Below are 24985 nucleotides of genomic sequence, written 5' to 3'. Positions count from 1 at the left end.
ATACAAGTTGAAGATCTGTGTGGTCAATAACATTTTTCATCATGTGTCTGGAGAGTGGCAGAAGCAGATTGGAATCAGGTCATTTTGGCTCCAGATTCAGCGTCATGACCACACAGCATTGATTTCTTGTGTTCAACGAGTTTGGAAAGACTTGTAGATGCCAGGTAACCCATTTTGACCTGACACCCAAGTACAAAGACCTAGGATGTTGACAGGAAAAGATTCTACTTTTCCAGGGACCCTTGAGCCTGAAAGACCATTGAGTCTAGATATTGGGGTGGATAAAGTGTAGAGGAGCCAAGAATGACAGGAAGATGGTGACCCCAAGAATCAGGACTGAACCAACAGCCAAGGAAACGTGGTGGGAAGGGACAACATGTGCCTAGATTAAACATTAGCTAATGTTTAATCATGAATCAAGTCATAAGTGCCACACAAGACCATACATCTAACTTCCCTTGACTGTGTACACTGGAGTACCCCTAACTTCTCCCCAAACAGAGAAAGGATATCTATGCATTCAAATGATTTGGAGACCATTCTTCTGACTTCCCTTAACTGTGTAGATTGGAGCACCCTAATTTCTCCCAAAACAGAGAAATGATATGCATTCAAATGGCTTGAAACCCAGTGGACAGATAAAAGGCAGAGGCACATCCAGGAAAATGAAGAAGTACCCTGGAGGCATATATACAGTAGAGGAAAGGGACTTTGGGAGAACTCTAACTCTAGCCCTGGTTTGGCCTGTAACTAGCTGTGTCACTGTGGGCAGGTCAGTTTCACCTTTCAGAGCCCATGCACACACAGGAGATTGGTTTGGAAATTTTCCAAGGTCTCTTTTAGCCATGCCAGTCTGGTCATTGGCAGTTGTTCATCTAGGCCAGGTTCCACGGGAGCAGATCTCTCCATAAGGTGTCCTCTCTCCTCTGACAGGACAAGTAAGATAAAAGGTGTGGTCTTTCTTATTTATAGAGGTTGCAACTCGTTCAGAATCACAAAACTGTACCCTGTGGAAGAGCTAGAAGTGATCGTCTCCTTAGGCCCTTTCATTATACAGATAAAGAATCAGAACAGAAGCACAGAGAGGGGAAGTCATTTACTAAAGTCACACAGCTCTACACTAGCAAGCCTGTAACTAAGACCCTGCTTTTGGATGCTGAGTATGGGGTTTATTTCAAAACAGCCTACTGCATCGGTATTGGAGAAAGAGTAGAAGGGAATTACTATTTACTAAGCACTTACTATGTGTGAGACTCCACCTTTGATTCTGTACTCAGTGTACAAATACTTAACAAGTTTTACTGAGTACCTGTTATGTGCTAGGCCTTGGGGATACAGAGGTGAACACGACAGACAAAGTCTCTCCTTGGAGCTCACATTCCAGTGACGGGGGAGGGAGGACAACAAATAAACCATAAATAAATAAATAAGAAAGTATCAAATCGTACTAGCAAGTATATACCCAGAAGTGATATCTAGAAAATAAAAGTGCTGCATACAGACCAGGCGGCTTCATTACATGAGGGGACGGAGCCCTCCTCCCAGAGTTTATCTTATCTGACCCTCACAAACATGCTGAAAAGTAGGTATTTTATTATTTTTATTGCTCAGATAAGGACACTGAGATTCAGACTTGCCCCAAGTCAGATAGATAGTTATTAAAAGTTCACTGCAGATCCCATTGCAGATTCTCTCTGGTCCAAAGACTATGCTTCACTTCACTGTATCCCGCATTGAGTTTTCAAAAAAATGAAAATAGATACAGAAAGTATATACATATTGGTACATACCATAGCTGACTGAGATTAGATGTTTGATAAACGGTAGCTGATTTGTTTCCTTGCAGTTCTTGTCTACTGGAGTCATCTTTAGTATCTCAAACCTAGTATCTCTTTTAAAGACCTCACTCGTGAGGAAGGCACCTGACTTGGTCTGTGGGTAGAGGCTACAGCTACCAAACAGAAATGTCTCTGTGCTTGGAATTGACTAACTTGCGAGTTAGGGAATGAACTCTACCACTTAAGTAAGACTCAGGAGCATTAAACTCGAACCGAAGAGGCTAAATCACCCGGTCAAGGATGAAATTCAGCAACAGATCTCCTTGTCGTCCTGACCTTGCAGGTAAGATTGAGGACATGGCTTTTAGCACAGACTTCTGAACATCAGCATTCAGATTGCTTTTCAGGATTTGCTGTGTTGATGTGCATTTTCAAGTTACTAGCAAGGTTCCTATTCTCTCCTGCAAGGAAAAGTTCCAGAACTCTATCATCTAAGAAAGCTCAATTTAAGACAGATTAAGAAGTTAAGAAGTTAAAAGGAAACTATTAAAACAACTAGAAGAAAAAAAAAAGTTTCAGGTCTTCTATTTAAGACGTTCTCCAAACTGCAGAAACCTCAACTCAAACTGGTAAGGCAGACACTGCTCGTTGGTTAACACAACCCCGTTCCTTATCCCTTCCTGCTTTGCTGCTTTTGCTACGGAGGTTGGAAAAACCAAGTACTAGCTACTGTAGCTTCACTTGCAGCTAGCAGAGGCCATGTGACAGTTTCAGCCAATGAGACTGGATATCTACCAAGGGCTGCTGGGAAGACTTGCTTTTTTTCTGGTAAAAGGGTCAGACTTGGCTGATGCTGTTCATTTCATTTTGCTCTGCTTTAACCACAGACGTGATGCTTAAGGCTGTAACAGCCACCTGAGAGCTACAAATGAGCCACTGCACTAATACCAAGTAGGCTCCAGAGTACTGATTCGTGGGAAATATAAATTCTTATTTGTTTAAACCACTTCTCCTAGGATTTTCTGTTACCTGCAGCCAAAAGCACTCCTAAGGGTAACCATTGTCTTAAACAACAAAGAAATGTTTTTTTTTTTTTTTTTAACCTAAGAAGAGAAATGATACCTTCTTTCATCTCTCCCTTAGGATTGTTTTCACTGCAGTTCCCCAGTAGCTTTCCTTTCACATGCTGTTGTATAGAATTGGATCAGCCAGTCCATTCCTGAATTGATCACTAGCAAGGGAGATAGAATGACATTTTAGACTTACACTGATTGTTGGGTGGAATAGACATTTATTTAGGCATCAACCAAAATATGCTCAACAGTGGATAAATGTGATCACAGGATAGGTAGGGACTTCCTGAACATAAAAACAATAGGAACACATCACACACTCAAGGACTGGTAGATATGAGCTTATTGAAATTAAAGAGTATTCATAAAGCAACCCATTACAAACAAAAAGAAAAAGCAAATGAGAGAACTGGGAGAAATATTTGCAATTTATATAGCAAATGAAGTATTAATATCTCATAAATCACTTCTGAGAATTTACCCTAAGGAAATCATTGAGGACATATGCAAAGATTTAGTCACAAGGATGTCTGTAGTAGTACTGCGTTTAATAATGAGAATTTGCAAGTGAGATGAATTTCTAGCAATAAGGTACTAGTTAAGTAAAATATGATACAAACTTACAATGGAATGCTTTAAGACTGTTAAAAAGTAATGTGGTTGGGACTTCCCTGGTGGCACAGTGGTTAAGAATCCGCCTGCCAATGCAGGGGAAACGGGTTTGAGCCCTGGTCCGGGAACATCCCACGTGCCGCGGAGCAACTAAGCCTGTGCGCCACAACTACTGAGCCTGCACTCTAGAGCCTGCATGCCACAACTACCAAAGCCCGTGCGCCTAGAGCCCGTGCTCCGCAACAAGAGAAGCCACCACAATGAGAAGCCCCTGTACCGCAACGAAGACTAGCCCCCGCTCGCCGCAACTAAAAGACAGCTCGCACGCAGCAACGAGGACCCAACGCAGCCAAAAATAAATAAATAGATAAATTTATAAAAAACAAAAAAAGTAATGTTGTAGAAATATATGTACTGTCATGGAAAGATCATTGTGATGTATTATTAAGTGACAAAAGTAGAATACAAATAATGTATATCATGTGATTCTATCTTCCTGCGGAAAGAAGGGCGTCTGTGTGTAAATAAGTATCTAGAAGGCTATGTGTCCCAGAGTTAACAATAGCTATTGCTGGTGGGTGATATATTTGTTGATTTTTTTTTTTATAGTGAGCTACTTTTATTAAAAAAAAAAAAAGAACAAAAGAAAAAAATAAATAAAAGGAACTTAATTTGGGGAACAAATACCAAAAAGCAAAAGAACATCTCCACAGAAAAATGGGCAGTGGGTCTGAGCAAAACATGTTCATAAAAAATGTGCAATGAGCCAAAAAACACATATGGGAGTTCTCATTCTTGGTAATAATCCAACATGCCATTAAAACAAAACTGACATGCAATTATTTTCTTCCCTTCCTTTTTTTCTTTCTTTCTTGCCCATTGAACTGGAAAGCTTCTCCCACAAGAAAAGAATGCTGTTTGGGGGATGGAAGGAAATGTGCAATCTCACAGGTAAAACTTTTCGATGAAAAATTTGTCAATGGGCAGAGTTTCAAAAATCCTTTCTCACTGACCCCACAAGTCTACTTCCGAACATGGAGTCTATGGAAGGGAATAGAGGTTCCCAGTAAGGCTCATGTCCAGAATTTCCATGTCAGTTTTCTCCCTAACGAAGAATGATTGATTGGAAACAGTCTAATTGTTCAGGGAGAGAGAAAGGGCTAAATCTCTTATGCTGGATGCACATGCTACATTATTAAACAAGTATTTGAAAGCATATTTAATTACAGAGATTTAATGCCCTAGGGAAATGTTCAGGATATGAAGATGAGTTAAAGAAAAGCAGGTTATAAAGAAGCATATGTGATATCCTAATTTTGAAGAAAAGAAACAAAATCATTCATGTGCTTAAATTCAGCATACCTTTAAGAAAGATTGAAATAGTATAAGTCAAAATGTTAATAATAGGTATTTCAGGTAGTGGGATTATGAACAATTTTGGTGTCCTTTACATTTCTGTACTCTCAAATTTTGCATAATAAACATTCATTTGTACTTTACTAACCAGAAAAAAAATCTGAAAACTATAAAGATATGTAATGAGCCCTGTGTGACAACCCTTGTTGAAATTAATAAGCACTAATATCTTTCAGGTACCTACAAAGTGCCAGGCACTATGCTATATGTGAATTGTTTCAATTCATTCTCACAACAATTCTGTGATGAAACTACTCTTTTGGGACCCATTTTATAGATGAGGAAATTGAGGCACAAACAGCTAAAGGGATTTGCCCAAAGTCATACAGCTAATAGATTCAAACTCAGGTTTGTCTGACTCCAGAGCCCATATTCTGAACCAACTCATAAGGACACTATTTCTCCAGAAGGAAAGTCCTACGTGCACATTTCCTCCTTACATTTATTGATTAAGTATTATTTCAAAATACAGGTCAAGAATCTTCTGCAGCTTGAGTGATTCATTTGTGATATAAACAAGTCCTCTGTGAAATTTAGTAAAGAGAAAGAGTGTGTTTTTTTTCCCCAGAGTCACTTTTTAAAAAGTTGAGATATAATAGATATACATTTTCTAAGTTTAAGGTGTACAATGTGTTGACTTGTTATACTTATATATTGCAATATGATTACCACCCTAGTGTTGGCTAACACCTCCATCACGTCACATAATTATCATTTCTTTTTTGTGGTTAGAACATTTAGGATCTAGTCTCTTAGCAACTTTCAAATATGCAATACAGTATTGTTATCTATAGTCACCATGCTGTGCATCAGATCCCCACAACTTATGCATCTTCTAACTGCCAAGTTTGTACCCTTTAACCAAATCTCTCCAATTCCCCCACCTCTCGGCCCCTAGTAACTACCATTCGACTATCAGATTCTGTAAGTTCATATTTTTTAGATTCCATATACATGATACCATACAATAGTTGTCTTTGTCTGACTTATCTCACTTAGCATAATACCCCTAGGGTCCATGCACATTGTTACAAATAGCAGGATTTCCTTCTTTCTCATGGCTGAATAATATTCCATTGTGTATATCCATGTCTTCTTTATCCATTCATCCATTGATGGACACTTAGGTTGTTTCCATATCTTGGCTATTGTGAATAATGCTGCTATGAACATGAGAGTGCAGATATCTTTTCAATATCCTGTTTTCATTTCCTCTGGATGTATACTCAGAAGTGGGGTTGCAAGATTATACGGTAGTTCCATTTTTAATTTTTTTGAGAAACCTCTGTACTGTTTTCGACAATAGTCAAACCAATTCACATTTCCACTGATAGTGCACAAGGGTTCCCTTTTCTCCACATCCTTGCTAGCATTTGTTATCTCTTGTCTTTTTGATGACAGCCGCTCTAACAGGTGTGAGGTGATATCTCATTGTGATACATTTCCCTGATAAGAGGGGTTTTAAACTACTGACTTAAATGCAGCTAAATGATCAGTTTTGATCAAAGTTCATAAGATTCTCAAAAAGTAGCTGAATTTAGTGTACCAGGCAATCTAGGTATCAATGTTGGTGAGACATAAACTATGATGGCTCATTTAATTACACATAACCTGTGAAATAGGTATGTCCCCATTTTACTGATGAAAAAACTAAGACTTAATCATTAGGAAAACATGAGACAAACCCCAAACGAGGGACATTTCATACAATACCTGACCAATTATCATCAAAACTGCCAAGGTCATGAATAACAAGGAAAGTCTAAGAATCAGACCAGAAAAGACTGAGGAGACATACTGACTAAACATAATTTTGTATTGTAGATGCGGTCCTTGAATCAGAAAAGGATATTAATGGAAAAACTGGTGAAACCCACATAAAGTCTGGGCTTTAGTTATTAGTAATGTATAATACCAATGTTGGTTTCTCAGTTTTGATAAATGTACCATGGTAATGTAAGATGTTAATAATAATGGGACTTGGGTGATAGAGATAAGGGAAGGTACTACACTATCTTTGCAACTTTTCTGAAAATGTAAAATTATTCCAAAATAAAAAGTTTATTTAAAACACCTGAACAGTCTGTGATTCCTAGAAAATTTAAAACTAGAGTTGCCATATTATACAGCAATTCCACTTCTGGGTGTATACCCCAAAGAATTAAAAGCAGGATCTTGAAGACATATTTATACACTCATGTTCATAGCAACATTATTCACAATAGCCAGATGGTGGAAGGAAGCCAAATGTCCACAGCCTGATGAATGGATAAACAAAATGTGGCATATACACAGAATGGAATATAATCCAGCCTTAAAAAGGAAGGACCTTTCAAAACTTCCTATGACGTGGATGAACCTTGGGGACATTATGCTAAGTTGAAATAAACCAGTTACAAAAACATAAATACTGCATGATTCCACTTATTTGAGATGCTTAGCGTAGGCAAATTTGTAGAGACAGAAAGTAGAATGGTGGTTGCCAGGGGATGGAAGGAGGGGGGAATAGGAAGTCATTGTTGAATGGCTATAGAGTTCCAGTTTTTCAAGAGGAAAAGAGTTCTAGAGTTGGTGATGGTGTCACAACAACATGGACTGTACACTTAAAAATGGTTAAAATGATAAATTTTATGTCATGTGTATTTTACCACAATTAAAATAATCAATGTTTTAAAATCTGAGACTTTGATTAAGCAACTCACTAAGGGTCACCTGATAACTACTGGATTCAAACTCAGGTCTTTCTGGCATCAAATTACATGTTCTTTCCATCCCTGTTGGGATGGTGACAGCCTAGCGATGATCCATGTGGTTCCAGAAGTGTCCATTCATTGAGACCTGCTTTCTCTATCTCTGCTGCCTGCAATACAACCCGTCCTGGCTTCATTTCACCAGGAGGCAGGTGAGCTGTCGGGGACCTAGGCAAGTTGACTTGGTGTTAAGTCCTGGTTCTGCCACGTCCTCGTTGTCTGACCTTAGTCAAGACCAGTGAGCTCTCTGGGCCTCATTTTCCCTGTCTGACTTGACGAATGAGGGTTGAAACAAAGTCTCCACTTGAGGGCTGTTCAGAGGCTGAAGAGGGAGGCGAGGTTGACTCACTAACCACTGGAGGTTGCCAGGCGGGGCTGGTGCCAACGTGACCATGAGTCCTACCAGGAGAAGGAGATGCAGCCTAGAGTATTCTCTGAACCGCTCATGGAAGAGGAGACACTGGGCTCAAGCCACAAAAGATAGAGCACAGGTGACCCTTAAAGAAGGATATTCTAGGAGAAAGAAAAAGCTAAGGAGACAGGGACAGTGAGATACTAGGTGGCTGGGAGCGGTGGGGAGAAATCTGCTCCTTCTTAAGGTAAACCTGGAGAGACTATTTTTATTCCTTTTGGCAGCATTGCGTGGCTTGCGGGATTTTAGTTCCCTGACCCGGGATTGAACCAGGGCCCTTGGCAGTGAAAGCGCGGAGTTCTAACCACTAGACCGCCAGGGAACTCCCTGGAGAGACTACCTAGAGGCTATAAGAGCAGAGAGATCAGTTACCTGGCACCTTTCCACTCTCATTCTGCTGCCACCAGATCCAGGATGTCCGTTCATTCGTTCACTCATTGGTTCTACATGTATTTACCGAGCTGTAGCTGTGGATGAAATGGTGAGCTGAAGACACTTGATTCCTGCCCCAACAGAAAATGATGACTGCAACTGTTTGCCTGTCTAACTCCATATGCCTTTGTGGAATGACTGATGATCTTGTTTTCATGTGCCTCCAGGCCTTGGCCCTTGTGGTTCCCTCGGCCTGGAACACTCTTCAGTCTGCATGGCTTCTTCCTGCTGAGATGGTCTAGAGTCAGTTCCCCGCCTGCCCCCTCCCCCTCTAGCTCTTCACCCAGATTTACGAATCTCAGTACCATTTATCACTGTTGAAGTTCCTTTGCTTGCTGGCTTGTCTGTCCTTTCTCAGTAGAATGTAAGCCGCTCAAGAGCAGGTTCCTTACCTGTCTTGTTGCCCACAGAGTCTCAGGGACTAGTCCGTGCCTGGTACCGGATCGGGGCTCCATAATGTGTAATAAGAGAATGCATGGATTTTGTAGATAAGGAAGCAGATGCAGAAAAGGGAAAGACTGGTCATGAGCATGAAATTGTATAATTATAGACCCAGTACTAAACGAGCATGGGCATTTCAGTTATGGAATGGAGGGTGGCAGTTTAAAAACAATAACAAAACTAAGAGATAAAGGAGGTAAAGTAAGGGCAGGTGGGAGCAAGGAGTTGCCTGTTTTCTAAAATGGAGATATCTATAATCAACATCTTTTAACATATTTGTCGGCCATTTGTATGTCATCTTTGGAGAAATACCTATAAATAAATAAATAAATAAAATGGAGAAATACCTGTAAATAGATAAATAAATAAATAAAATGGAGAGATCTACAAAGAAAACACCATGACTTCACTCTCCTCTTTTTCCTCATCTCTTTTCTGAACGTTGGTTGCTGAATTATTTAGGAAGCAATATCTCTCACCTGGTAAAGAACGATTTAAAGTTTAACAGTTCCTTCAGCTTCATGTTGGCTTCCTCGTCTTCTATTAAAAGAAAATGGGGCTTCCCTGGTGGCGCAGTGGTTGAGAATCTGCCTGCCAATGCAGGAGACTACGGGTTCGAGCCCTGGTCTGGGAAGATCCCACATGCCGCGGAGCACCTAGGCCCGTGAGCCACAATTACTGAGCCTGCGCGTCTGGAGCCTGCGCTCCGCAACAAGAGAGGCCGCGACAGTGAGAGGCCCGCACACCGCGATGAAGAGTGGCCCCCACTTGCCACAACTAGAGAAAGCCCTCGCACAGAAACGAAGACCCAACACAGCCATAAATAAATAAATAAATAAAAAGACTTTCTCTCTATTTCACTCTTTAAAAAAAAAAAAAAGAAAATGAAATAACTTAAATTTAAAAATAGCAACTATAAGGTATTAAGATTTAAAAATAAATGTATTTTTTCTGTCAACCCTGCATCTATCTATCTCGATAAATAAATAAATATGCTTAAAAAGGTGTCTGGGATTTATCTAATATTTATGAAAGTTATTTCTGGCTGATAAAATATTGATTTTCTTTGATTTTCTATATTTTCCTACATAGTTTTAATTTTTTACAATGTACATGTATTGTACCCCTTTTGCAAGAAGAAAACGATTTTTAAAAAACAATTGAAAGCAGGTACACCAAAATGTAATTGATAGTTAATTTTGGATGGTAGGAATATTAAGATATTTTATTTCTAATTTTTCTGAAATTTTTAAATTTTAAACAGGAATTTTAAAAAAGGAAAAATGTGAATTTAAGATTAATGCTTCAGGGATCCAGAGAGGAGGGCAAGCAGAGTCAAGGTCAAGGTTGATGAGTCCTGGGTCAAGGCATCTTTTCAGCCAGGAGAGGCCCCAAGGCAGACAGCTAACAGGAAGGATACCATAGCCAGGTTAGGGTCTCAGGGAATGGAATTGAAGTTGCTATTGGAAGCTGGACCTCTCCTGGCTTGTGGGCACCCAGCAGGAGCACACCGGCTTCCCCCGGGGTGACAGAGGTCGGTTCCAGGGAGAACTTTTAAGCAGTGAAAGGGCTAAATTCTCATAGTTCCTACAATGCCTATACAGATGCTGAGGTTTGACAACTGGAGCTCAGAGACCTACCTGTCCAGACCCTCGCAGGAAGCCAGGCACAAAACAAGTGTTCCGTGATTATAAGTGAATCTGTGTAGTAGGCGGAACACGGAGCATCACCTGAAGTTTTTTTTTTTTCTTCTTTTTCTAGAGAGGAGAACCATTCACTTCCGGAAGAAGCCACTGGAATAGGAGAAACCGCATAAGACAGGGGAGGGAGGGAGGGGCCTAAGGCCGCTGGGTGGGTTAAAATGAAAGGGGAGGTAAGGCACTGGGTGGGGGACAGAGAGGCAGCCTTCGCTTCCATAATGTTGAAATCACACACTTGTGTGTCTATCTTTTCACCGGACTGTGACCTCCTTCTACGGCTTGTATCCCCATCGCCTAGCAGGGCGCCGGTTCCCCTAAGTGCTCCATCGATGATGAACTGAACGGAGGCAGCTCCTTGCTTCGGTCCGGTCCTGGGCTCTTGTAGAGAAAGCAAGATAAACACATTCCCCGCAGGAGGCCAGAGTTCTCTTGTTCCTTTGGGGGAGACTACTGGGCATTCACAGGGGTAGTTTAATACTCCGGAGTGGAGGGATTGGTGCAGACAGCGGGCCCTCTGCATGGATTTGTCAACCTCAGCCCTGGGGGACAGCTGGAGACGTCGAAGGAGGTGGGAAGGTGCGTGAGCCCCTCTTACCAGGCCCGCAGATGCTGGTGGTACCCAGGGAGGCGTCCGGATCACTAGGGATAGAGCTAAGCCAGGGGTCTTCTGCGCGAAGTACTCCCATCTCAGAGGATCTTGGTTCACCTATTTCAGTAAACTCGCCTTCCCCATCTGGCAAGTGGGAAGACTCTCTGCCTCCAGGACCCCTGGGGGCGGGGCGGGAGGCAGAGAACAGGACTGCTGAAACCGCTGCACGCAAGTGAATGTGCATCACCACGGGGTTCGAGCTGGCTCCCTCAGGCCGCGGCGCGAGCGCGGCCAGGACCCGCAGCCCGGTGCGGAGCGTGCCCTCCCCGCGCCATCTGGGCCCCCTGCGGCCCAGGCCCTCCCCGCCTCCGGCGCGGCCCTCCGCGGCAAGATGCCCCGAGCCGCTCCGGCCACGGGCGGAGGGGCTCGCGGGGCGGCGGGCCGGGCGGCGGGGAGCTCGGGGGCGCGGGCAGCGCTGGGGCCGAGGACGCACGCGACCAGTCGGGCGGCGCGCGCTTTCCCCTCCCCCGCAGCCCGGAGCGCGAGCCGCCGTGACGTCACGGGCCGCCCTCCAGCCCCGCGCTCCAGCGGGCCGAGCGCGTGCGGCCGCCGAGCACATGGGCCCGCGGGCCGGCCGGACTCCAGGCGGCCGGGACCCGGAGGACCAGCGAGGGGCCGCGAGCGAGGATGGGCCCCGGCACGCGCCCGGAGCCCCCTGGGTGGATTTCCACGCCGAAAGGCTGTTGGCGGCCCCGGTGACCTGCGGAGACGCGGTTGGATCCACCTTCCAGTAAGTTAGAATTCTGTCCTCTGCCTTTCTGGAAACTCGGAAACCTCGGCCTTGCGGGTCGGGATGCGCGGTGAGTAACTGGACGGCAGGAAGGGGCTTTCGGATGCCAATGTGTGTGTTCACCGTGCACTTTTCTCATCCCCAGACTCTGGACTGGCAGCGAGTTTGGGCGTTTGGGGGTGGGGGGAGGGGAAGAGGGTGACATCAAATGGCCCTTGCAGTGAGATAATTCTGGATTTGTGCTCTTGCTGAAAGGTGTGTTATTATCTAACCTCCAAATACAGACCCCCCTCCCATCGGTACGGGTTCGGATTCGCAGAGACGGTCTGGAGGCCCCTTTTGCTAACCGAGAGGTCTGTGAATCATAAGATGCGACCTCCATCCTTTGACCATCTCCTCCCCCTTAACCCCTACAAGGTGATTTCCGAAAACTCAGCAACTCTGTTTTTTGAAACTTTCTCTGCTTTTGCATTGCACTTACTGATTTGCCGGGGCCCTCACACCCCTATCATGGTAATTCTTTTGGCATGGATTGTTGATTTGGTTAGATTTATCTTCCCTAGGCTAATGTGCTCTTATTTATGCCAGTGTTTGTGGTCCGCAGTGTAGACTTTCGGGAAGGGCAGCCATGAGGCTGCATGTGTTCGGTGCGTGGATACACCATGAATTTTCCTGATAGTTGGCAGGCATGGGATATTCTTGTGTTCACTCGAGCCCCTGACTTCAGGCCCTTCTGTAAGTTGGGAGAAGAGAGGAAATCCCTTGTGAGGGGTTTTAGGGAGAAGAGGGTGAGGTTGTGGTGTTTCCTTTCTGGTCTTCTGTTCTCCAGAGAGAGGCTGGCAGCCCCGTCTCATCCCTCCGTTCCCCCACCACTTGGCGTCCTGGCTCCTGGAGCTGTTTAGTTGCTGGAGAAAACCCTGAAGAAACGTGTGTTTGTCTGCGGTGGCTGGGCGGGGCCCTGAGGAGGTAGGGACTGCATCTGCTATGCTGCTTGTCATAGGGTGTCGCAGGCCTCTTTTGCATACTGGCAGTGACAAGTTGAGGCTTGTTCATTTGACACAGTCCTGTGGTCACAGCGAATCTCTCTAAAGCTCTAACCAGTGGAGAAGGGGGTTGTATGGATCCTCTGAACTCCGAGTGGGACTTCCTGAAAGATTTATTAGGAGAAAAACCTTCCTGGAAGCAGCAGAAGAACAAACACAGAATCGCTGGCTGGGCAGAGCCTCGTGGCCTGGTCTCCACTGTTTGGGAGCAGTTACATCTTGGAGGTGAGGAGTACCTCGTGGTCTGAGGCCTTGGCACGAGGGCCCGACTGGAATTCCATGCATGGGTCTGGTGATGGAAAGGCTCGGTGGGTGCAGGGCAGGTCATAATGCTGTACCCAGTGAACTCCCCGGGGGGATCTGTTACGTGATCACATTTTTGTTTTGCCTGGTTAAGCGTGGCTTTTATTGTTGTTGTTGCTTTGCCGACTTTGAGTGCAGAATTTTGCATAAACCAGGCTTCCCCTGAAAAGTAGAAGAAATCAGTTTCTTTTTCTGGTTGCTTTTCCTCTCTCTTCCTCCGTCTCCGCTCCGTCCCTCCCCCATGCTGTCCGGTTTGTCCTTTCTGTCCAGGGCTGGAGCTTTTCTGGACTGGAAAGAAGGGAGTTCTTCTTCTCAGTTCTGAAATATCAGAACCCACCCCCTCCCGCCCCCCCCAGCCCCGCAACTGATTTGTGTGATTGCTGGTCTGAAACCCGTTGAATTCTCACCGTCCATATCCAGTTGATCTCTTGTGCTTTAGCTTTTTTTCCTTCCTCCTAAATGGCAGGCAGGCAGGCTGGGTTTGGGAGTCTGTGTCCCAGGGCCTTCTGCCTGCCCGGGATGGACACTTTTCTCAGACAGCTCAACTAAAGAACCTCCTGGACGATAAGGCAGCCTTCCTTTATTCCTCTTTGTGTGATTCTCTCTGAATTTGGTCACACCAGTGGCGGTGTCGACCCTTTCCTGCGGAAGTGAGGACCTGGGATAGTTGCTGGTCCATATTCTTTGGTGAGGTAGCCGCGGGCCTGCTAGCGAATGGCTGCACTTCACTGTGTGTTTTAGATGTCAGATGGCCTCCTGGATGCTCAAGCTTGTTACTTTGTATTTCCTTTCCTAGTTGGCTGGAGACATGGCATTCTCCTTGTTTTTTTTTTTTTTAAACTCCGGATGCTGGTTTGTAATCTCTTTAAGAGGCCAGGACTCCTCCTTTATATACTCTGTGTCTGCGGGGTGGGGGGAGACCCTGACTCAAGATGGAAACAGAGCAACAACGTGGAATAATTTTGACCATGGATGAGTTCCGTTGGTGGTCACTTCTACCCCTTCCCTAGAAAACCTCAGAAACTCTAGGCCTTACAGGAGAATGCTGCTAAAATGGGTTCTTTGACGAGTTCTTCCTCTATCTATTCCATTTTTCTGGTCCCCAGTAATCTAAGGATCTAATAACAGTAATAGTAAATGATAATAATAATACCTTTCTTTCTTTTTTTTTTTTGGCCATGCCATGTGGCACGCGGGATCTTAGTTCCCCCACCAGGGATCGAACCTGCGCCCCCTGCAGTGGAAGTGTGGAGTCTTAACCACTGGACCGCCAGGGAAGTCCCAATAATAGAAGTAGTTTCTGTAGTAACATTGAAATCGTATATCAGGCCAAGCATGTTCTTCCCATTTCATGCTCCCTATAGCCTCACCAAGGCAGTTATGATAAAATGTCTAGCAGTGATGGAGTTCTTATTACAGGCCAGCCTCAGTTCTAAATGCTTTAGATATGTTATCTCATTTAATCTCCCAACCATCACATAAGGTAGTAGTATTATTACTATTATCACTATTTTGCAGATGGGGGACCCACAGCTCAGAGAGATTAAAAATATCCCTACCCTCACCGCCAGGTCACACAGCTAAGGCGTGGCAGAGCCACTGGGATTTGGACCTGGGCCATCTGACTCCCTGGGCCTCCTCCTAGAAGTTAGAGGACAGTGAAACTAAAAGCAAGCAAAGAATGCTTCTCGGCCTGGAGCAGGAGGGTCAGGTGTGTTCTCCAGTCTGCCCTCCTCAGCCTGGCACAGACGGAAACCCCAAACCTTGTGTGAAGACACTGCCTGCTCTGGCTGCCGGCCTGTTCCACTAACATTGGGGTCAAGAAGCCATGGGAGGAGGGCTCCAGTGTTTGGAAAATTCTGGACGGGGGTCTGGGGAGCGGGGCCTCTGGGGCCCACGCAGAGCCTCAGTCTTGGTGTGAAATCTATGGGCATTTGCAAAACGCTACATCCAGGCGTCCTGCCTGGCTTTGTGACCAGCATATAATCAGTGTGAACATTCAGAGCAGATGGGAGACAGAGCTCTTTCTGCAAATGATCACATACCCTCCCCCCCCATCCCCTGCCCCCGCCCCCCAAACTATCTGAGTACCTGTCTCTCTCCTGGGTGTGTTTTGGTCCTGTAGCAGCCCTAACAATACAAGGATTGTGGTGGCCCCTTTCCCAACCCTGTCATTAAAAACAAAAACAATGCCAGCCCATAAACACAAGATTCACATACACGAGGCCAAAATGGTCTCAGTCATTTTTTAATTCCAGAATTCTGAATGTTTTTCTTTTATTTTCTCGTCCTCTTTTTTTTGAGGGGGGCAGGCAGGGGTATGGGGTGTTGTTTTGCTGGTGCCTGGTGGGTAATCTGAGCCCCAGGGTTATTTGTTTTTTTGTTTTTTGTTTTTTTTTTTAAATAAATTTATTTATTTATTTATTTATTTTTGGCTGTGTTGGGTCTTCATTTCTGTGCGAGGGCTTTCTCCAGTTGCGGCGAGCGGGGGCCACTCTTCATTGCGGTGCGCGGGCCTCTCACTGTCGCGGCCTCTCCCGTTGCGGAACACAGGCTCCAGACGCGCAGGCTCAGTAGTTGTGGCTCACGGGCTTAGTTGCTCCGCGGCATGTGGGATCTTCCCAGACCAGGGCTCGAACCCGTGTCCCCTGCATTGGCAGGCAGATTCTCAACCACTGCGCCACCAGGGAAGCCCCCCAGGGTTATTTGTTTACCTGCCTCTTTTCCCTCCTGGACCCTGCATTTCTTGGGAGCAGTAGGGGGTGGGGAAGGGGCGGGGGATGCTGGCAATCATCTTCATCTGGTGGCTCACGCAGCCCTGGGACTTTGTTGGATCAGGTGGCTGTCAAGAACTGCTTTATTTTCAAGGAAACAAGGATGCTCGGTCTCCAGTCATTGTCTTCTTACATGTGAAACAGCCCAACACAGGGGGAAGCAGAGGGTTTGCCCTGAGGGAAGGGACAGTGTAGAAAGGCAGGGAGACTGAAAGCCGCAGAAGGCACCTGGGTCGCCTGAGGGGCGGTGCAGACCTGGGTTCCTTTGGGGCAGGTTACTTGACCTCTGTAAGCCTGTTTCCTCGCCTATGAAACGGGGATGGTAAAGCACCAGCTTCACTGGTGGCTGTGAGGAGGAAATAGGGGATGAACAGCTGGCGGGCGTTCAGCACAGCGCCTGGGCTCCTGGTAAGTGCTCAGCAAAAGTTGGCTAATATTATTACTGTTGCAATTATTGGGTTTTATTACTTCCTGTGGCTGCTTGGAGTGGTGGTTTCTGAATATGTTTTAATGTGTAAAGGTAACATTCTGGTTACATAGATCATAAAATGGCAGTGACTTCACTAGTGTTCTTTACAAGCATCTGAACAAAACACTGGGTAATAGATGTAAGAAAAAGGTAGAAATGGGGAGAGGTCTCAGAAAGGACAGGAATCAGAGGGTGCCCCTCAGGTGTCAGCCTGCTTTTTAAAATATATATATAGTTTTTTTTTTTTTTTTTTGGCTGCGTTGGGTCTTCGTTGCTGCGCACGGGCTTTCTCTAGTTGCAGCGAGCCCTGGGGGCTACTCTTCGTTGCGGTGCGCAGGCTTCTCAATGCGGTGGCTTCTCTTGTTGAGGAGCACGGGCTCTAGGCACGTGGGCTTCAGCAGTTGTGCAGGCAGGCTCAGCTGTTGTGGCTCGCGGTCTCTAGAGCGCAGGCTCAGTAGTTGTGGCGCACGGGCTTAGTTGCTCCATGGCATGTGGGATCTTCCCGGACCAGGGCTGGAACCCATGTCCCCTGCAGGACATTGGCAGGCGGATTCTTAACCACTGTGCCACCAGGGAAGTGCCGTCAGCCTGCTTTTGCAGGTTACTTCAGCTCTCGCTGCTGTACAGAGAGAATAGTTTCCACCTCCCAAGGATGATACAAAGCACTTAGCACAGCGGAAGTAAGCTCTTGAGGAAGACATAAAAATGATTGTTATTATTGGTTATTCTTCAGGGCTCCCTTTCCCTGGTAATTTGGCCCTAACATTTGCTACTCTGTTTAAGATGGATTGGTTGAGCCATTCATTTACTGAGCAGTTGCTGGGTGGCAGGCACTGTTCTAGCTCCCGGAGATCCAGCAAGGGAGAAAAGAAACAAAAATCTTTGTCCTCCTGGAGTTTCCATTCTATCCAAGCCACACAGTGAGGACAAGGTGGTCCCCACAGGGAGCTGGGGAACGGATAGAGGCAGTGCAGGCAAAAACTACACCGACTCCTGACACCACTGTATTAGTAGATGTAAGGTGCTTAGCACAGGGCTGCCATGTGGTAGTGACTATGTAAGTGGTGGTTGCTATATTTATAAGTATTGCCTTCCTTTGGGGGCTACCTCATAAAATAGCAACCTCCCTAACTCTTATTTCCATTCCTGAGTCTCACTGTTGTCCATAGTACTTGTTATGGACTGAATGTTTGTGTTTCTCCAAAATACATATGTTGAAATAATAACCCCCAATGTGATGGTATTTGGAGATGAGGCCTTTGGGAGGTAATTATGGATAGATGAGGTCATCAGGATGGGGTCCTTGTGAGGTGATTACTGCCCTTATCAGAAGAAATACCAGGGAGCTTGCCTCCTCTCTCTGGCCGTGTGAGGACACAGCAAGAAGGTAGTTGTTTACAAATCAGGAAGAGAGCTCTCATCAGAAACCAGATTGGCCAGAACCTTGGTCTTGGACTTCCTAGCTTCCAGAACTGTGAGAAATACATTTCAATCATTTAAGCTACCCTGTCTGTAGTATTTTGTTATGGCAGCCTGAGCAGACTGAGACAGTACTAATCATTACCTGATACACCATATATCTGTCTTCTCTCCTGAAATTGTAAACTCTATAAGGCTGAGGGCTTCATTCATTCATTCATTTATTCATTTTCGTCAATTCAACACATACTTATTGCATGCCCACTCTGTGCCAAGCAGGGTTCTAGGTGCTGGGGATGCGGAAAGGAACAAGAAAGATGTTTGCACGAATGGTGCTTGCATTGCAGCTGGGGTAGACATTGGGAACAGCAGACATAATAAACTGAGGACATTCACAGTGTATTCGAGGGTAATGTGTTCTATGGGAACAAGTGGAGCAGAGCCAGGGTCTGGAGGGCTGGGGTGGGCTGCAGTGTTAAGGTGGCTTCAGGGCAGGCTCTGTTGACAAGCTGATACTGGAGCAGCCTTGAAGGAGGTGAAGGGGTTAGTCTTAGAGGATGGTGTTCCTGGCCCAGGGAAGAGCCAGGTTCGAGGCTGAGGGCAGGGGTGGGCCTGTGAGAGGGAGGAGCAGGATGAAGAACGGATTGGAGTGGTGAGAGCAAGGTGGACAGAGGTGGAAGGGGAAACCAGAGCAGGGTTCAGCAGCGTTGCACGTGAAGTCTCCAGGCCTTTCTAAAAGACTCTGTCTCGTGCACAGTAAAATGGGGAGCGACTGAAGGGTTTAAAACAAAAAGCTGATTTGCTCTGATTTAGCTTTCAAAATGATCACTCTGGCTGCTGTGTTGAGAAGAGACTAAATCTAGGCCAGAAGCCAGGGCACCCGGGTCAGACCTGCAGGGGATGCAGGTGCTTGGGCCAGGCTGGTAGTGGTGGACAAGAGCTTCTGGACTGCTCACTGTTGTATCCCCAGGCATCTAAAACTACCCTATCCAATGCGGTAGCCACTAGCTTTATGTGGCCGCTGAGCACTTGAAATGAGGCTAGTCTGAATGGAGATGTACTAAAATACACGTCGGATTTCAAAGACTTTAACACAAAAAAAGTGATATATATTCCATAACATCTTAAGGAAAAACGCAAACGAACTTTTTGGCTAACTCAGTATCTCATTACTGAATTCGTTAACGTTGATTATGTATTGAAATGGCATCTTGGATATATTGGGTTAAATATGATATATCGCTAAAATTAATTTCACCTGTTTCTTTTCATCTTTTTTTTTTTTTTTTTAAATGTGGTTACTGGAAAATCTAAAATTACCCGTAGCTCAAATTCCATTTCTATTGGGCAGTGCAGCTCTAGGACAACGCCTGGGCCGTGATAGGCATTCAGTGAATCCAGAGTGAGTGAGTGAGTGCCAGGCACAGGGGATTCGGCACGGAACAAGGAACCATCCCTGTCTTCAAGAAGCTCCCAGTGTGGGGACTTCCCTGGTGGCGCAGTAGTTAAGATTCCGCCTGCAAATGCAGGGGACCCGGGTTCGAGCCCTGGTCTGGGAAGATCCCACATGCCACGGAGCAACTAAGCCCGTGCGCCACAACTACTGAGCCCGCGAGCCACAACTACTGAGCCTGTGTGCCGCAACTACTGAAGCCTGTGCTCCGCAACAAGAGAAGCCACCGCAATGAGAAGCACGCGCACTGCAACAAAGAGTAGCCCCCGCTCGCTGCGACTAGAGGAAGCCCGCGCGCAGCAACGACTGCTGACCATAGCGGCTGGGAGGCAGGGGAGACAGGTGGAAATGGAGCTGCAGACAACTAGGTCCGGTGTGGCTGAGAAAGCTCGAGCAGGAGGGACGTGGGAGATAGGTCTCCAGTCTCAGCAAGGGCCTTGCAGACAGGGAAAAGAGAGCTGAGGACCCTGGGCCTTGGGACTGTGGCTGAGGTGGGAGGGGCAGGAGTGGCCAGTGGGCCAGCGGGTGGGGCCAGCCTTAATGACCAGCAGAACTGATTTAAATGGGTCCTGCCAACCCTCGGATGGTAACCAGGAGTAAATTCCCAGGTTTACATTTAGAAAGATAACAAATGTAATAGAGGCTGGGTCTTAGGAGGGAGGTGCCTGAAATGGCCCTGGGTGGACAGAACTGTAATTAGGGAAATTTGAATTATCTTTCCTCCAATGAAAAAAATACAAGCTTATCTCTAAAAATCTGGGGGGAAAAGTCTATAAAGATAAATATTATTTCTTCAGTTAAATTCAATCACTGTTATGTCTTTACTGTTGCTTTTTAAAAAAAAGGTTGTAATTATGGTATGTATCAACATGTTTGTGTCCTGACTTTTCTTAGTTATCATTAAGTTGTAAGCATTCCTGAATAGTATTACATATGCTTTTGTCCATGTCATTTTTATTGGGTAGATGATATTTCTGCAATGCTTAGCTCATAATAGAGCTACATATAGCTTATATATATGTTTTCTATTTTTTGTTTAATTTTTTTGATAAACCCCCCATCCTAGGATTATTGCATCATAGCATCTCACTATTTATTTATTTTTGGCTGCGTTGGGTATTCGTTGCTGCACACGGGCTTTCTCTAGTTGTGGCCAGCAGGGGCTACTCTTCTTTGCAGGGCGCGGGCTTCTCATTGCGGTGGCTTCTCTTGTTGATGAGCGCGGGCTTTAGGTGCGTGGGCTTCAGTAGCTGTGGCATGCGGGCTCAGTAGTTGTGGCTCGTGGGCTCTAGAGCGCAGGCTCAGTAGTTGTGGTGCACGGGCTTAGTTGTTCCGCGGCCTGTGGGATCTTCCCGGTTCAGGGCTCGAACCCGTGTCCCCTGCACTGGCAGGCAGATTCTCAACCACCGCGCCACCAGGGAAGCGCTGGGGCACATTTTTTCACGTTTTATAACGTGCCAAAAATAGGAAGTCTGACGCAAGCCTTGGGGAGGCTGTGTGGGGCATGGGGTCCCGTGACTCAGCTAGTGAGCGTGGGGTCGCTTGAGAGACCAGTTGGCAGCGCGCAATGAAATCAAAACATACGTGCAGCCCCACGCCTCGGTGCATTTGAGAATTCACAGCTCATGTTATGTGTTGTTGAAGGATGATTCGAGGTGGGTGTGAATGTCTAAAAAAAAAGGAATGGAAGGATCTAGATCAAATTCACTCTCATCATCCTGGGAGAGAGGAGAGGATGGGGCTGGTGGTGACCGTCAAAGGCTACTTTAACTTTACCTTTAATGTTTTATAAAAGAATATAGGCACATATATCACTTCTGCATTTTGAAAACATAGTAAGGAAAGCAGACCGTGTGTATATATGACAACATGTTCATGGTTGTAAATTCAGGGTTTTAAAAATTTCTTTTAAAAACTAGTTTGAAGGGACGTCCCTGGCGGTCCAGGGGTTAAGACTCCGAGCTTCCACTGCAGGGGGTGCGGGTTCGATCCCTAGTCGGGAAACTAGGATTTCGCATGCCGCCAAAGCAAACAAACAAACAAACAACAAAAAAACTAGTTTGAGGGAGAGGTATTCTAGCCCGAGAGGACAGCATGCATGAAGGACCCAAGGCAGGAAAAAGTTTGGGAAGTTCATGATGTCAAGAGACTCCTGTGGGTGGAGTGGAGTGAACGTCCAAGGGTAAGAGACACAGGACCTGGACGGGGTCCAGGGTGGGCAGCTGCCCGGTCTTGAAGGCCTTAAGCACTAGTTCAGGCCCCTGTGGGCTGCTGAGTGGGGCAGGGCCTGGTCTGATTGACAGTTTTGCTCGGTAGACAATGGATTGGATGGTTGACAGTGGTAGCTGGGGCCCGTTTGGAGGCTGTGTGGCAGCCATCCAGATGAGGACCCTGGACCCTGGCTCTAGCAGTGGAGAGGGGGAGAAGAGGACAAGTTCAATATTTATTTTGGGGAGAGAAAGGACTTCTGCCTGGAGGGCAAAGTTGGAAGGGATCCAGGTGGGACTGAAGAGGTAGCCGAGGGCCTTCCACTCCCGGTGAGGAGCTTGGACTTTATCCCGAGGGCGATTGGGAACTGTGGGAAGTTTTGAACAGGGGCAGGGACGAGATCAGAGTGGCATTTCAGGGAGACCTGTGCACATGTGGTGTCCTGGGCCTGGGGTCACTGAAGAACATTCTATAGTTAATGTGGCTGAGAATACACCAGTGACCCTCTTGTTGGAGGCTTGGCTTTTCCTGTTTTTCGAAAGGAAAGAGGAAAAAGAAAAGGGCCTCTGTGTGGGAAGCCCCTGAAATTTACGGGAGAGCAGCTGTCGGAACAGGGGTCCCTTCTGGCATTTATCGTGTTGGGGTTTATCCCTTAGTCCACTTAAGTAATCATTCATCCAACCGGGGTCAGGGGCAGCTTTGGGATCACTTAGCCAATCTTCTCACTGAGAGATTTCGAAGAGAGGTCACTCCTATCCTTGTGGTGTATCGCTTTTTACAAAACAGACGGTTGCCTTCGGTCCAAGAACAACCTATGAGGCTAAGGCCAGACTGTCCTGGCCGGGTGGACGCTCAGAGAGCACCTCCGGTGGGGACCTGGGGCTTCTCCCGCAGGCTGTGCTTCTCAGTGTCACTGTATCCAGATCACCAGCCTTGCAGGGCCGCTTTCCCCTCAGGAGATGGCCTCCCAGAAAGTGCTCTTGAAATAGAAGGGGAGCTCGGGGCTGCCCCCTGGCCTTTGCTTGGTGCAGACTTCCGCTGTCCTCTCGCCACGCCTCGAGGTTGGCCAAAGGCAGTGTCTCTTGCCTGTCATTTCCCTGGACAGTCCATATGTGCTTTCTCAGTTAGAGACATTCCCCACATACTTATCCCACTTTTCCCTGCAAAGGGTTTTGAAGAAAACGAGGGGTGCCAAAGGATAGGGGAGATCACTGTATCAGTCATGGTAACGCGTGGAGGTGGTCTCAGCAGCCGCGGCTTAGACAGCAGCGTACGGTTTCCACATTTTATACCTGAGCAGTTGCTGACACCCTTGACCCTTGATTATGCAGCTCTCTCTGCTCTGGTCCAGCAGTGAGACCCGACATCACTGGCGCCAGAACCCCCTCTGGAGGGCATCCGCCACCGGCCCCAGCTGTCTCCCTGCTCCCACTCCTGCCTTCCTCCTGGCTTTCAAAAGGGCAAACTAGATCCTGAGACACAACGACTTAAAAGCTTTTATGGCTTCCCATTATTAGTTGGAGTGCCTGCTGTATAATAGACCCTCATGAGTATTGATTGAATTGCTGAGTGGCGTGAACCCAGTGATGTGTATCTGGGATAAGGACCCAGCCCTCGCCAACCCTCCAGGCTGAGTGCTTTCTGCCAGATGGATGCCTCTGGTTGGATCAGAAGGAAGGCTTGTCTGATTAGAGGCAGCTGGTGAATGTCGGTTTTGAATAACGAAGGTTTGGAATGGCGTTATTCTTTGGAGAGGGTGGGTGCCTGCAGATTCACATCTGACAGTCATGTCTCACCCAGCTGGGGAGAAGGGGCAGGTTTCAATTCCTTTCCCACTTCCTCTTCTAATTAACTCCTGTTGATGCTTTATGACTCAGCCTAGGGGTCACCTCCTTCAGGAAACATTCCTTCATCCCCTCCATGCACCCTGAGTTATCACAACTCACATCCTGTTGTGTTGTGTTGTGGCCATGGATTCCCAACAGGGCTTGCAAACTCAGTTGCTTAGGAAGATGAGCAGATGATGTAAATGCACCAGGTGAACCCGATAGAACACGGTAGGAAGGATGTGGACTGGCCCACAGCCGGTCCCCTCTCTAGACCGGGCGGCTGCTCTGTGACTCCAGCTCCCCCTCTCCGCCTCGCCCTTTCCCCAGGCCAGAAAGGAGATTCACGGCTGCCAGACCTTCTACTTTTGAAAGAGAAGCTGGGTATCATTCTTTTTTTAATGAAAATTCTCCTGATTTTCAAATGTTTCAATTCGGATTTTTAAAGAAGGCTCACAGGCCAAACAAAACACGTGTGGCCCCGATGTGGCCCCGATGTGGCCCCTGGGGCCAGCAGTTTGCAGCCCCTGCCTATGGCTCTCCCTGTCCCATTGCACAAGCTCTTCCAGACACGACGTGCTTTTCTGTGTCCCCAGCACCTTGCAGGGAGCCGGCAGGGCTTGGTGGACGCTTCCTGCTTATACCCTTATTGACTTGGGTGCTGCAATAGAGCACCTCCCGCATAGACGGCATTAACATTTTTTCTCTTACAACTGTTTGCACATAATGCTGTTCTGAGTTGCTTCTTCAGCCCCCTGCATGCTTTTGTGATAGGCTGTGTGTCCCTGGAAAACTAATCATTTCCTAAATGTTAACTGCTCTTTTCCTTTTCCCCTTCCCTCTCCACTCCCTCAACACATGTCGGCCTTTTTTTTGGGGTGGTGGGGGGGAAGCCAGACCTTTTGTATCCTGCTGGGCTCCTAAAGTGTTGGTCAGCTGTTATTAGGCAGTGGTGGTTTCCGGCTAGCTCATGGACTTTTGCCCTCCAAGTTGGTGAGTTTTGCTGATTTCCACGGGGGGAAAATGCATGACTTTCAGATTTCTCTTCGTTTACGGTGAGCCATCGTGGCAAAGTTGCTTAAAGAAACAAGCCAATCAGCTACCAGGAGGAAGCAAAGTCCCACGCTGTTTTGTTCAGTGTTTTCCATCTTGTTATCTGTCTTCACGTTGTGGAGGCAGAATTCAATAAGGTGCTTAATATGTGCCTGAAACTGAGCAAGGCTCTGGGGAGATAAAAAAGAACCGTGGATTTGATAGTCTGCAAGATCCATCCTTACCTTTCAGAAATGCAGAGGGAGAGCAAAACCAATGACAATGACAATGCAGTGTTAGTGCCGCATCACGTTCTTTATTTAGCATTATTAGGAGCTACAATAAAATGGCATCATAGAGATATTAAGCCCTGACTCTGTGCCATCGTTAAGAACTTGTCCATATTAATCCATGTAGATAATAACTATGAACTGATGACACGGAGAAATCACAGTGGAACAGTGA

General features: G+C 46.4%; 1 protein-coding gene and 1 long non-coding RNA gene across 2 annotated transcripts in view; one reads left to right on the top strand and one right to left on the bottom strand.

Moving 5' to 3' along the window:
* Positions 1–4049: 4049 nt before the first annotated feature.
* LOC309614564 (uncharacterized protein) lies at positions 4050–12060 on the bottom strand. The gene is made up of 3 exons (XM_082363136.1): positions 11210–12060; positions 10555–10707; positions 4050–9393 (listed from the first exon to the last, which is right to left on the bottom strand). Exons 1-3 carry the CDS (start codon positions 11820–11822, stop codon positions 9299–9301), a joined length of 861 nt encoding a protein of 286 aa, XP_082219262.1. The 5' UTR covers positions 11823–12060; the 3' UTR covers positions 4050–9298.
* A 905-nt stretch (positions 12061–12965) lies between these two features.
* The window catches only part of LOC309614574, a 426058-nt gene continuing 414038 nt past the window's right edge, over positions 12966–24985 (top strand). Inside the window, exon 1 of the long non-coding RNA XR_014236283.1 lies at positions 12966–13261. This is a non-coding gene — a long non-coding RNA (uncharacterized lncRNA). The remainder of the gene's footprint in view (positions 13262–24985) is intronic.

This window comes from Balaenoptera borealis, assembly GCF_965194805.1.
Source record: "Balaenoptera borealis genome assembly, chromosome: 17".
In the NCBI taxonomy this organism is placed as follows: Eukaryota; Metazoa; Chordata; class Mammalia; order Artiodactyla; family Balaenopteridae; genus Balaenoptera; species Balaenoptera borealis.
Note: the sequence above shows the minus strand (reverse complement) of the source record. Positions and strands in the feature narration are given on the sequence as shown.